The 13,868-nt window shown below is 43.4% G+C and overlaps 1 protein-coding gene across 3 annotated transcripts in view; it reads right to left on the reverse strand.

The window, feature by feature from the left end:
* Positions 1 to 13,868, reverse strand: part of LOC119954563 (ATP-citrate synthase) — a 102,093-nt gene that overhangs the window by 41,581 nt on the left and 46,644 nt on the right. Inside the window, exons 12-16 of one of the 3 annotated variants that reach the window (XM_038779904.1) lie at positions 13,295 to 13,449; positions 12,290 to 12,383; positions 7,183 to 7,209; positions 4,750 to 4,891; positions 2,439 to 2,607 (exon numbers count right to left, since the gene is read on the reverse strand). In XM_038779904.1, the coding sequence (XP_038635832.1) occupies positions 2,439 to 2,607; positions 4,750 to 4,891; positions 7,183 to 7,209; positions 12,290 to 12,383; positions 13,295 to 13,449 (587 nt within the window). Of the gene's footprint in view, positions 1 to 2,438; positions 2,608 to 4,749; positions 4,892 to 7,182; positions 7,213 to 12,289; positions 12,384 to 13,294; positions 13,450 to 13,868 lie in introns of all 3 variants that reach the window. The other 2 variants (XM_038779903.1, XM_038779905.1) reach the window with 2 other exon arrangements.

Consider the following 13,868-nt stretch of genomic DNA (forward strand, 5'->3'; position numbering starts at 1 on the left):
GGGTTTGTTTTGTTCTTTGGATTCTCTGTTACTGTTTTCTTTTCTGTGAAAATTTGAATAAAAAGTTATTTTTTTTAAAACGTTGTTCCGAATGCTTCGTGCATTTAGATACCAATGTTTAAATTTGCTCTATTGTCAAATTTCCCTACTCATTCCTTGGTGCATAAAGACATTCACTCGTTCTGCCCCTCACCATTATTTTCTAGAAACTATCTGCCACATCGTTAACCCGCACTCCCAACTCCTCCTTTAATTTAGGTTTTCTAATTTTCACTACAATTGAATGTCTACACCACCCCCCACCCCAGTTTAAAGCCCTAGTTATGCGATTCGTTAGGGTTATGCGATTCGTTAGGGTTATGCGATTCGTTAGGACTCTGCTCCCAGCATGATTCAGATGAAGACCGTCCCATCAGAACAGGTCCCTTCTTCCCCAGTACTGGTGCCAATGTCCCATGAATTCAAACCCATTTCTCACACACCAACCTTTGAGCCACGCATTTACCTCCCTTATCTTATGGACCCTGTGCCAATTAGCTCGTGGCTCAGGTAGTAATCCAGAGATTATTACCTTTTTGATTCTGCTTTTTACTTTAGCCTCTACCTGTTCATACTCCCTTAGCAGAACCTCTGTCCTTGTTCTACCTATGTCGTTAGTACTTACGTGGACCACAACAACTGGATCTTTACCCTCCCACTCGAAGTTCCTCTGCAGCCCAGATGAGATATCCCGAACCCGAGCACCAGGCAGGCAACACAACCTTTGGGATTCTCGATCCTGGTCACAGAGAACTGTGTCAATGCCCCTAACTATACTATCCCCAATTGCGATTTTATTTTCTCTCCCCCCCCCCAACCACTTGAATGGCTCCCTGCACTATGGTTCTGTGGTCAGTTTGCTCATCCTCCCTGCAGTCCCCGTTCCCGTCCTTGGAGGCAGCAAGAGTCTTGAATCTGTTGGACAAGGACCGAAGCTCCTGCAACCCTACCCCCTGGATCCCTTTACCTGCCTCACTCGTAGCCACACCCTCCTGTCCCTGACCACTGGCGGAATTCAAGGTAGTTAGTCTAAGGGATGTGACTGCCGCATAACAGCAGAATATTAAAACATCCAGAGCAGGGGGACTTCCAGTGGTGGAATGAAGGGGAAAGACACGTACAACATGGCTCCCACTACTGTTTGTTTTGCGCCTTTTCTTAGTACGGTAGAGTGTTTACTCTTGAAAACCCACTGAATTAGTGTAATAAAGATCCTGCATGACTGAAATATCCAGAAAAGTCAAGGAAAAAGGTCGAGAGCAGAAATTGGTCAACGGAGCCTGAGGCCTTTCAGAGCTCATTGGCAGGTAAAAAAGCGGAGTCAATTTCTGTTGCTCCATGCACTGCACTAACAGCTGACGTACCTTGACGAAGGAATTCAAAATGCATTGACGTATTGTGTCAAAGGACCTCAGGAAATCAATTGTAGAGGCCTTGGCCCCCATTTGAGTGGCTTTGGGGGAAAACCAATCAGACTACGGGAGCCCAGGAAGCCATGAAAGTCGATTGAACTTTCGCACTATAATTGGTCTTCGTTGGTCGAAGCGAATGAATTGTTGGAGGCCAAGACAAATGACCTAGAAAATAAGTACAGGGCTGCCAGAAAGGATGGAAGGCCCAACACCCACGGAATACTTCTCAGGCATGTTTGGTAAGGTGGTGCTTGAGGATGGATTCACATCCGCACGCGGGTTGGACCGGGCCTATCGCACACTGTGGCCAAGGCCTTGTCCTGAAGATCCACCTCGTGCGATGATAGTGAGGTTCAACAGCTTCAGGGAAAAGAAGAGCGTTTGGGGAGCTGGACTCTTTCATTAAAATCTACAAATTGAGCATGGTGTAGTTGAGCTTTAGGTCTGCCGACTGGAATGTGGAGTTGCTACATTGTTGGTGATTCTTGGGAGGTTTGGTTTTGGCCACAAATTTATTTCTTGGATTCGTCTATTGTATACCATTCCCACTGCAAGTATTTGTACATAATGCCCTGAACTCTGATTATTTTCCGGTGGTAAGGTCCAGGAGGCTAGGCTGTCCATTGTACCAGCTTGTTTGCTTTGGCAATAGAGCCGCTTGCTGTTGCACTGAGGTCCTCTGTTAAGTGGAGGGTGATAAATTGGGGAAGGGTTAAGCATCAGATGCCCCTTTACGCGGATGATCTACTTCTATTACAGACCCAGTACCCTCCATGAGTGGCATAACGTGGCTGCTTAGAATTTTTGGCTCCTTTTCTGGGTCCAAGTTGAACTTGGCCAAGAGGGTGTTTCCCGGTTAACTCTGGGATGTTTGGATTCACATGAACATTTTTCAGTAAACATTTAAAAAAAGATCCAGAGCAGTCAACCTGTTGAGTAAGCTATGTATTTTAGTTATGCTATTTGAAAGTGAATGAAACATCAAACCTGGGAGAAGCTCATGGTTTCCACAGTGCTATCATATGCTGAGCGTAACGATGCAAAGTTAATCAGAACATCCACTTCTGGGTGCTTCTTCAGTGCATCAGCCATGTTCTTGTAGACAGGAATGAGGATTTCCTTGTGGCCCCAGTAGAATTTTTGCTTGTGGTCACCACTATGGAGAGATAGAGGGGCACAGACAGGGTCAGGAACCTTTAATTCAAAAGGCAGACATTCCAGCAATCTCAAGCTTTTATGAATTCTAGTAAAGGATCCAATTCAAACTAGAGGCGGAGAAAGTTTTTTGAAAAAGTCTTATGCAAAGTATTACGCGTCTGATTTCACTGTTGCGTGAAATCCTTTTCTGTGAATTGCCAAAGTGAGCAAGTGAGATCCAGAGAAATTTACACATCCAGGTTGAACTTGGCAGAAAACACTGCTAGCCAGTGAGCAACAGCTCTGTTCAGAGAACTGCCGGAACAAGACTCGGCAGTCAGGTGTGGGTCAGTGGGTTGGGTGAATAGATAGCAACGGTATAATGAAATGAAATGAATGAAAATCGCTTATTGTCACAAGTAGGCTTCAAATGAAGTTACTGTGAAAAGCCCCTAGTCGCCACATTCCGGCGCCTGTTCGGGGAGGCTGGTACGGGAATTGAACCGTGCTGCTGGCCTGCCTTGGTCTGCTTTCAAAGCCAGCGATTTAGCCCAGTGTGCTAAACCAGCCCCTTAATGACTACATTCAAAAGGAGAATGCAGTCTTGGTGGCTTCCTGAGATATTAAGTGACTTGACCTTTCATTGGATGTCATTTGCATTGTAACCTCACAAATCCAGAATGCTTGAGCCAAGGCATTTCTGGATTTTGGAATGATGTTCTAATACTAACTCCTGCCACTAAGGAAATGGAAATCAGGAGGTCAGCTCTGGCTTCGGCTGCAGGTGCAGCCACTTTCTTCACAACTGTCTCACAAACCCTGAGTCGTAACATTCCTGCCACTCCTCTGAACCCCAACCCCCATTAACTGCCCACACTCCCTCTCTCTTCATTCACCCCCACCACTCCTCACTTTCCGCCCAGCTCCTCACCCCCGCACCCAACACGGTTTTCTATTTCCAAAAAAGTTGAGAAGTAAGCCAGAACAAAGGACCCAGGAGAACAGCGAGATGTGAGGAGTGTGGAGAAGGGGGCCCGGGGTTAATGCATGGAGCTGCCAGTGAACTACTTTTAAAAGCCAATTATAGAATTCCTACAGTGCAGTAGGAGGTCATTCAATCCATCGGGTCTGCACCAACCTTCTGACAGAGCATCCTATCTAGACCCTGGCCCCAACCTATCCCCATAACCAGTAGCCCCACCTAACCCTTTTGGACACTCATGGCCAATCAGCCTGGAGTGTGGGAGGAAACCGGAGCACCCAAATGTAACCCATGCAGACATGGGGAGAAATTAACAAACTCCACATGACAGTCACCCACTGTGCTGCCCAAGCTAATGAAACTCATATGGCTCCATTTATGTCAACTACCAGCTTTTTAAGCAGCATTAAGCTGGGACAGTGGCAGCACGGTAGCATTGTGGATAGCACAATTGCTTCACAGCTCCAGGGTCCCAGGTTCGATTCCGGCTTGGGTCACTGTCTGTGCGGAATCTGCACATCCTCCCCGTGTGTGCGTGGATTTCCTCCGGGTGCTCCGGTTTCCTCCCACAGTCCAAAGATGTGCAGGTTAGGTGGATTGGCCATGATAAATTGCCCTTAAGTGTCCAAAATTGCCCTTAGTGTTGGGTGGGGTTACTGAGTTTGGGGATAGGATGGAGGTATTGACCTTGGGTAGGGTGCTCTTTCCAAGAGCCAGTGCAGACTCAATGGGCCGAGTGGTCTCCTTCTGCACTGTAAATTCTATGATAATCTATGAAAAGAAAACTCCCAGGATAATCCAAGTTAATTTGGAGCTGCAGTGCTTGATGCAAGAAACTGTTTGGGAAATCACGGTGCGTGAAGTCACGGGCTCTGATACAACACCTGCAAACATGTATGAAGTGCTCTCCCAAGTTCTATAACACAGATAAACACATCCTTAAAGTAGCGGCTTTAACAGATCTGAAGATTTAACATTAACAACCATGAGAACTATAATGTTGCGCCACAAGTGGCCAAGCTTGGAGTTGTGTGTGCGCACAAAAGGAATTTGTGGTTCTACATTAGAGAAGTTACAGTGCACTCCCAATACCACATTACAATCCAACATGTCAATGCCTAGCATACAGCAATCCTGTAGAGTGAGAAAGGCACAGAGGACACAGAAAAACATAATTACGTGAAAGGGTAAACCATGGCAGCAACAGATGGTTCATCCCGTGAACAGACGTAGTCAAAGTCCAGCATTCCTTGCACAGCTCGCGTCTGCATTCCCCAAATAATGGATTTGGTGTGGCGGCTGAAGAGGGTGGTGGCTTTACCTGAAAGCCAACGGCACAAGTTAAGTCACATGCTGTACCTCGAATCAAATTTCCATCATGGATCTGGGGTTGGGGGAAAGAAAATGGACCCACAAAAGGCAAAGCAGAAGTACTGAAAAACAGGAAAGGGATCAAAATTCCAGCTCAACAGCAAATCTGATGCCTGAGCTCATGATTACAAGATCATAAATGCAACAAATTGGCTGTCACAAGGGCTACTTCAAAATTAAACAAGAGCTTCTTGGGCCCAAAGCCTCCCTCCCGTCCAACTGCTTTCTTACAGTACATTCCATCTCCTTCACCACGTTCAATAAAATATATAAGTTTTAATTACAATTTTGTCAGATTTAGGGGGTAAGCTCACAGGATTTGGTTGAAAACAGTGTAAAATTCATTCCCGTTTTAAACTGAACATCTGGACATTTTCATCCACAGCTAAAATGAAGGTCGAATCGAGCAGGACTTGTGGCGAGGTATCACTTATAGAATCGAGTGAATAGTGAGCTTTGATTGGCAAGATATTTAAAAACTCAGCCTGTTGTTTCTGACTAGGTAGAATTTGCACCTTGTTTGATAGGCAGTCAGTAGGGAGAACAGACAGAAAAACAAGCTTGGAAAAGCTGCGAGACTAGTCCCTCATGACGGTGCCCCGTGACAGGACTTGGCATACATGACTCTCGCTCTTCTGCTATGCACTTCCTTCCCTGACTCAGTTCCTTTTGTTCAGCCTTACAGAGCAGGTGGTGCCCTTGAAGCACAAACTACCCAGTTCTTTTACTGTTTATAAAGTTGACTTGCTGGAGCTCCCCGTTTATACTTCATCAGCCTGGAGAAGTTGAATTGCTCTGCACAATTAATTAGGACAAAAAGGAAGTGAAGCTAACCAAATGAAATAAAGATTCTTGCATAAATCTGTCCAAAATAGAGAAGACTGAAGTGGAGAGGGGAGGGAGATAGCTGTTGTGTCTTATAGAGATCACTTAACGTCCAGGCTGATCGTCTTACAAAACATTAACCTGTCCTCTATGTACAGATGCTGATGGATCTTATGTATTTCTAACATTTTATGCTTTACTTCATATAGTAAGTTTCTTAAATCCATCTATTTCTCGACTGCCATTCACCAATTTTTCTGAAAAGGGAGTGACGATGTTGGGGGTACAAGGGAATGAGGGACTGTAGAGTGAAGAGCATTCTAATAATGCTGAAGTCAATATGTCAATACAGGAAGTAGCACTGGTGACAGCTCTGAAGCAGACTCGATGGTCCAAATCATCTGCTAGACAGCATTGGGATGAAAAGGAGGAGAAATTTAAAATAAACAAGCAGAGTCATCTGAGCTCTTCACAAAAGTTCAGGCATTCCATCCTGGCTATATGTTCTCCCTTTCGCTCCATGAAGGTCTGAAGGGGGTAATAGGCTATCAGATTAAATCAAGTCTCATAATACATGTTTTAATTTTAAACAGAGTTGAAACAAACAGCAGTTCACAAGACACTATTCACTGGCATCAATAGGCAAAAGCGATACAAGGTGAGCCAGCTTTAAAATCATAGTGTTGACAAAGCTCTTCAGGATTTGTAGTGAAAACAAGGCCTTTGGACCGGTTTGCTTTGTGCAAACCTCAGGACTCTCACAGCTGTAGAAGCAGAAATGTGGCTATAAAAAGCAGTCGAGAATTAGTCAGCCATTGCTGCAGGAAGGCCAAGCTGGTTGGATCCCAGCTGTGCCCAATGAATGGGCAGAGCTTGGATCCAAAATATGGAGTCATTCTGGACTCGCCTTGCTGTACATAGCTCCAGGGACACCAATCTACAAACAACAAGCTGCAAGGAGTTAATGCTTCATTATATTTATAAACTCAAAAAACGTCTGCTCCATGCCAACTGTTTAAATGAAAGACAGGGATACGTCAAAGAGGGGTTCATCCCTTTGATTCCCAGGCTCTCTGGTAAATAAACACCCCAGGGATTTACCCACAGGTTAATTTTATCTCCAAAATCAAATGGGGCTGGTTTAGCTCACCAGGCTAAATCGCTGGCTTTTAAAGCAGACCAAGCAGGCCAGCAGCACGGTTCGATTCCCGTACCAGCCTCCCCGGACAGGCGCCGGAATGTGGCGACTAGGGGCTTTTCACAGTAACTTCATTGAAGCCTACTCGTGACAATAAGCGATTTTCATTCATTTCAAATGAAGCAGAAACGGTACAGCTCTCTGCTGGAAGGCAGCACAGTAAATAGCAACCAAACACCTTTCATAAACATACATTTATCCATCCATAGCCCTCCTACCTCTTTTCTTTTCTTGCCTTGCCCTTCCTTCTGTCAAAGAGAGAGATCACCAACAAAAGAAATGCATCACATACAGTAGGACTTTGAAATATCACTACCTGATACACCCTTAATGGGGCACCCTTAATGGGGCACCCTTAATGGGGCACCCTTAATGGGGCACCCTTAATGGGGCACCCTTAATGGGGCACCCTTAATGGGGCACCCTTAATGGGACACCCTTAATGGGACACCCTTAATGGGACACCCTTAATGGGACACCCTTAATGGGACACCCTTAATGGGACACCCTTAATGGGACACCCTTAATGGGACACCCTCTCCCTCTGGAAAGGGCTACACCAATTGATAACCCATTTTCCCCTAGCTGCTATCCATATGCCCAAGAGATTTGGACAAATCCATCACTGTAAGGCAGTTTAATAATCAATCAATCAATAATCTGCTTCCAAAGCAATCCAAATTTAACAATCCAACTTGGAATTGTACATAAGAGGGTGAAGAATTGTGGTCTGAGCTGGGCAAATAATAAGTCATATGAATCACAGAATCTGAAACGGCACAGAAGGAGACCATTCACTCAATCTTGCCTGTGCCTGTTTTTTGGAAGGACTATCCTGTTATCAGCCATCCTGGAAAGTCAACCAATTACTTTTAAGGATCTTCTTTCAAAGAGATCCAGTGAAGCAAGGCCCACATAACATGTCATCTACATTGGGTAGAGTTCAATCCCGTAAAATTAGAGATAGGTCATTCACGAGTGATAACAGGAAGCACTTCTGTAGTCCAAGGGTAATGGAAATATGCAATTGTCCCATCTCCAAAAAAGGTGTTGAGACAGGGGTCAATTCAAAATCTTAAAATAGTTGTAAATTTGTTAGGCAAGGGTAGCAAGGACATCAAGGACTACAGAACCAAATTAAATTGGGTTAACATAATTCTGGTGAGTCACATAACCAAAGTGGCTGTGGGGGCTTTAAAATGGACATTGGGGATGAGGGATCATGTGAGGGGAGGTGTGGTAAATTAAAGGGAAAGGCCAAGGCAATAGAGCAAGGTAGCAAAATGGTAATAATTACACCACAGCAGGAAGGGAGACCGTGCAAACATTATTTTTTAAATTTAGAATACGTATTTGTTTTCAAATTAAGGGGCAATTTAACGTGGCCAATCTACCTACCCTGCTCATCTTTGGGTTGTGGGGGCAATATCCACGCAGTCACGGGGAGAATGTGCAAACTTCACACGGATGGTGACTCGGGGCCGGATCGTTCCCGGTCCTTGGCACCATGCGGCAGCAGTGTAACCACTGCACCACTGTGACACCCGAGACCATGCAGAATGCACAAGCAGATGAGACCAGAATTTGCAGAAATAATGTCTCTGTATCTGAATGCATGTGGCATACATAATGAAAAAGATGAATTGACAGCTCAAATTGAAATAAATATCTATGACCTGATAGCCACAGCTCTGTAATGGCCGAGAGGTGATCAAGACTCAGACCTGAATATTCAAGGGTACTTAACATTTTGGTAGAACAGGAAGCCAAAGTTGTGAGATAGCTCTGTTATTTAAGGATGACATTAGTACAATAATGTAATACAGCCTTAGTTCTGAAAGTCATGATGTAGAATTGGTTGGGTATAAATAAGGAATAGCAACGGTAAGAAGTCAGTTAGGGGACTGTACACTACACCCACAACAATAACTACACGGCAGGACAGAGAATACAAAAAGAAATAATGGGTGCTTGTTAAAAAATAAAGTGCTGCAAAACTCGAGGGTGATTCTAATCTACTTTTAGATTGGGCAAATGAGATTGGCAACGGTAGCCTGGAAGATGAGTTCATAGACTTTTCAGGTAAGTTTCTTAAACTAGCAGATCCTGGAGCCAACCAGAGAGCAGGTTATTCTAGACCCAATAATGTGCAATGTGACTAGATCATGGACTGCATAGCTGCCTCTGAACTTGTCCAGAAAATCAACATATTATCTGAGTAGAGAGATTGCAGCGCTATGAGGGAGAGAGTGAGATCTGGGTGCCCTGGTACATGAATTGCAAATAGAATGCAGGTACATGTGATTAGGAAGGGTCCTCGAGGTATCAGTGATCATAACACGATTGAATGTTACATTCAGTTTAAGGATAAGAAGAGTGGGTCTAAGACTAGTGTTTTAAACTTGAATACAGGAAATTACACGGTTATGAAGACAGCTTGCTAAAGTGAACTGGGAAATTAGGTTAAGGGATAGGGCGATACGAATGCAGTGGAAGATTTAGGAAAATAATGGTAGTTTTAAGGGATTTATATTTGAGTTGGTAAACACTAGAGGGAAGGTACAGTTTTAAGTGGGTATAATTTAATGTTTCTCTGGGTAAAAGTATAGTTAAGATTCATGCTGGACAGAGGTTTGTATGTGTGGAGGTTGGTTTCAAACGGTTTTTATTGTGGTTAGAGGAGGGCTACGATGTGAAGAGTAAATAAATAAGCAGTGGTTACTTAGCAACCGTGACCTTGTAGAGAAGATTTTAAATTTTAGTTTAGCTAATTTGATTGCAGTTGGAATGGGTAGTCAGAGAGACTGCAGCATTTACAGCTCTGCTAGAAGCAGTTGGTTTTAGAAGGCTAAAGAGGCAATATTTCTCTCAGCTTTGCTAGAAGAAAAACCATATCATGGACTAAGATACCAAAGGTTACGACACAAAATAAAAGCTCATGGTGTAGGGAATAACATTATGGACAGAAGACTAGAGAGCCAACAAGAAGCAGATTGTAGGGATAAACCAATCGGTCTGCCAATCTGTTACTAATGAGTAGCACAGGGATCAAACCGCTAAGAGAATGCATGAGGGAATAAAAATCAAGTGGTACCATGATTACAAAGTTATCCAAGATTACATATAATCTGGCTTTTGAGATGGTGCCATTTGAATGCCATTTATACATGGAGAAGACCAACTTTCTATTACAATCTACATTAACTAGTCACAGCAAAAACCATTCCATAATTAAAAAAAAATAAATCACATATAAATAAGATGCAAACTGCAGACACTGAGCTGCTGCTGGAAGTCCCTCCGGCTTGAACTTCAACAAAAGCATAGCGAGCCCCTGAAGCAACTGGATTTATCTATATGCCTAATGACGGAGGGTGAAGTCACATGTCAGACAAACACAAGGAAATGTCTTAGTGCACCATGGTGATTGAGGTTAATGTCAGTGTGAGACATAGAATCATAGAATTTACGGTGCAGAAGGAGGCCATTCAGCCCATCGAGTCTGCACCGGCACTTGGAAAGAGCACCCTACCCAAGCCCACACCTCCACCCATCCCCGCAACCCAGAAACCCCGCCCAATCTTTATGGACACTAAGGCAATTTAGCATGGCCAATCGACCTAACCTGCACATCTTTGGACTGTGGGAGGAAACCAGAGCACCCGGAGGAAACCCACGCACACACGGGTGACCCAACAGTAACCCAAGCCAGGACTCGAACCTGGGACCCTGGAGCTGTGAAGCAACTGTGCTACCCCATCTGCTTTTGACGGTTGTCACGGGAATAGACCCAAACCACATCTCTAGCTTTATCCATCCTCTGTTGCAAAGGAGTGATGCAGACCTCATCCACTGGCTTAAAGTAGCTCCCTTTAAATGTTGCCATCCCCAAGAGGAACAGAGCAATTCAGATTGTTTACCTTACTTGCATAGATTCAGCAGCAACTTCAATAAAATGTATTTGCTTGAATTTTAATATCTCAATTCATAGCTTACCACTCTGGTTATGCACAAGGAGACAAACAGAATTTTAAGGAAATTAAAATAAATTGTCAAATATCAATGCGCGCCTCTTTAGAAAAGCATCAGGCTCCAAACTACTTTGATATAATATCAATGCTCTTCCATATTTATCTCAGCATTTCTAGCAGAAAAAACGTGATTCTTTAAATCTGAAGCGTACAAAGGAGAGAGATCCTGGGATTGCATATACTTTCCACACATAGTCCGACTTTGAAACCCACAGACCTCCAGGCAGTGAAACATTAGTGAATAGAAAGTTTAATGCAAGGAAACTGAAATAAAAAAAACAGCAAAGGAAATTAGCATCTGTGACAACCAGATATTTTGGGGCACGGTTCCTTTGTAAAAACTGGAATATAATATCAATGAACAGCGTTGAAAAACAAAGGAAAAGAAAAAAATAGGCAGAAAGAGAAACTGAATCTATAAAGTGTTTAAATGGAAAACAAAAAAAAAATAAAATGCAGAGTGATGAGCATGAGACAATAGGACGCACAAAATCAGAGAGAGTGAGAAGAGAGGCAGAATATGCGAATAGCTTCAGGAAGTCAGGGAATGAGGTAGGTCAAATGAGAAGCATGTTTTCGCTAAGCTCAATGTTGGGACCAAGGAGTCTAAAGAAAAGGCAGGTGGACACAGAGCACTGACCATCTTGGTGTTCCAACTGAGGGACCCCCACCCAAGCACAAATTTGTCCCCCCCCCCACACCAGGCCCTTGGAAACATCAGCACCTCCTGCCGGAGAGAAGATGTAGTTAAGATTCGAGCACCAAAGTTAGCAATAAGGCCAATGGGCTTTGCATAAAGATACGGTGCTGTTCCTCAATGTTATGTCCAGCTTCTGAAGCAGCGTAGAAGGTGATAAACAGAGGGACCAGAATGGGAGTGGGGTCAGGGATTTGATGGAGATTTGATGGGACAAGTGACAGAGATCAGGATCTCACCAGCAGACAGAACAGAGGGGTTTTTAAAGTGAATTAATTTCTCTAGTGTAATTGACATGTTCTGTGAAAGGCAGGAGACAGTATACTAGGTAGGAGAAAGTACACTTGCACTATTGGTGGTAACCTCTTGACAACCGGCTGCAGGAAACCGAGTCAAATGTTGCCTGCAGCAAATTAACAGCATTCTTAAATAAAAAATAAAATGGAACAGGCTATGGGGACAATTCATTCATAAAATGCTATAATTTGGATTTTGGCATTTCCCCTTTAACAAAGGTTTGACTCTTATGTAAGATATACATGTGCTAGGCAAAGTTTTAGCTACAGCCTGCCTTTATGGGTAAGTTTATTGAATTACCATGTGGAATGTTGTGCTTCAGGCTCCTTGATGTTCTGTTGGTATCCTCAGATTTTGAATCCGAGAAAGAAGCAGTTCTACTAGGGGCTGGGGTCTGGAAGGAAATGAGAAACAAAGTTAATCTACAGCTCGATTTGGGATGCAGCAGTCATTAGCAACCTGTGCATCATTCACTGCAGTACAAACAACCTGACAACATGCAAATTTGGATTGGTTTGTTTACTGTCACGTGTACTGAAGTACAGTGAAAATAATTTTTCTGTGAGCAACTCAAACAGATCATTTAGTACATGAAAATAAAATTAAAATAAAATACCTAATAGGACAACACAAGGTACACAATGTAAATACATAGAAAGGTTAGTGATAATGTTAGTCTTAGAATTAAATTTTAAAAGATTTGTATGATTATAAGAGATGTAAAAAGAGGATCTGTTTGGGAGAGCTCGCAGAGAGTCGCCACAGTCCGGCGCCATCTTGGAGAGTCTTGCCCCATAAATACTCGACACATGTTGCACTATTCCATAAGACCATAAGACATAGGAGCAGAATTAGGCCACTCAGCCCATCGAGTCTGCTCCACCATTCAATCATGGCTGATATTTTCTCATCCCCATTCTCCTGCCTTCTCCCCATAACCCCTGATCCTCTAATTAGTCAAGAACCTAATAGAATTCCCCAGATACACAACACATCACATTTTCTTTCAGCTTGTTCCTCAGAGCGAGCAACAAGCAACCGGTTCAGCCATTTATGAATAGCTGAGATATATCTCAACTCTTTCACCCACCTTGCTTCCATGTTCCTTACTACCTGTGCCCAATAGAAATCGGTAATATTTCCAGATTTCAGCTACCATTTGGGTGAGGTACTACTGATACCACCCCTAGCTCTAACATTATCATACCCCTTTGTTCACAAATTTTCCACTTCTTCCTAGCCCCATCAAATCCTTTATCACCTTAATCAATTTGATTACTCCTGGTTTTAAGCTCCCACACTTACTGAAGGACTGCCACTTGCATTTAGTAGGAAGTTAGCAGTGTGGGAAGCCATTGGTGGCTGGTCAGGAATGGTCCGGTGACCAAGTGCCATTCCCACAATTGCTGTCATGTGTGTTTCTGTTCCAAAAACGTAGATTGGAATTCCAGTTGTTTTCCCTGTGAAACAAGGTTCAACAATTAGGATTAGAACAGATGGGACTAAATAACCTTGTGGTACAAATGAAAATGAGCCTCTCTAATGTGCTAGAGGAGAAGGTGCTAAGGATAGAAATATTAAGAGTCGATAGGAAAACATCCCATTTTAGGAGAGTCAGAGAAGAAAATTTAATCTGCTCTCCCTCATTTTCCAAACTGGAACAGACATACAGCACTGACGGAACATGGATAGATTTAAACAGGCGTGCATGTTCTATACTTCCCACGGTGTTACAGTCTTTTCTTTTCCTCCACATCCTCCCTTTCTTTTAAAAAAATAAATAAATTTAGAGTACTCAATTAATTTTTCCAATTAAGGGGCAAGTTAGTGTGGCCAATCCACTTACCCTGCACATCTTTGGGTTGTGGGGGCCGAAACC

This window comes from Scyliorhinus canicula, chromosome 19 (genome assembly GCF_902713615.1).
Source record: "Scyliorhinus canicula chromosome 19, sScyCan1.1, whole genome shotgun sequence".
Taxonomy (NCBI): Eukaryota; Metazoa; Chordata; class Chondrichthyes; order Carcharhiniformes; family Scyliorhinidae; genus Scyliorhinus; species Scyliorhinus canicula.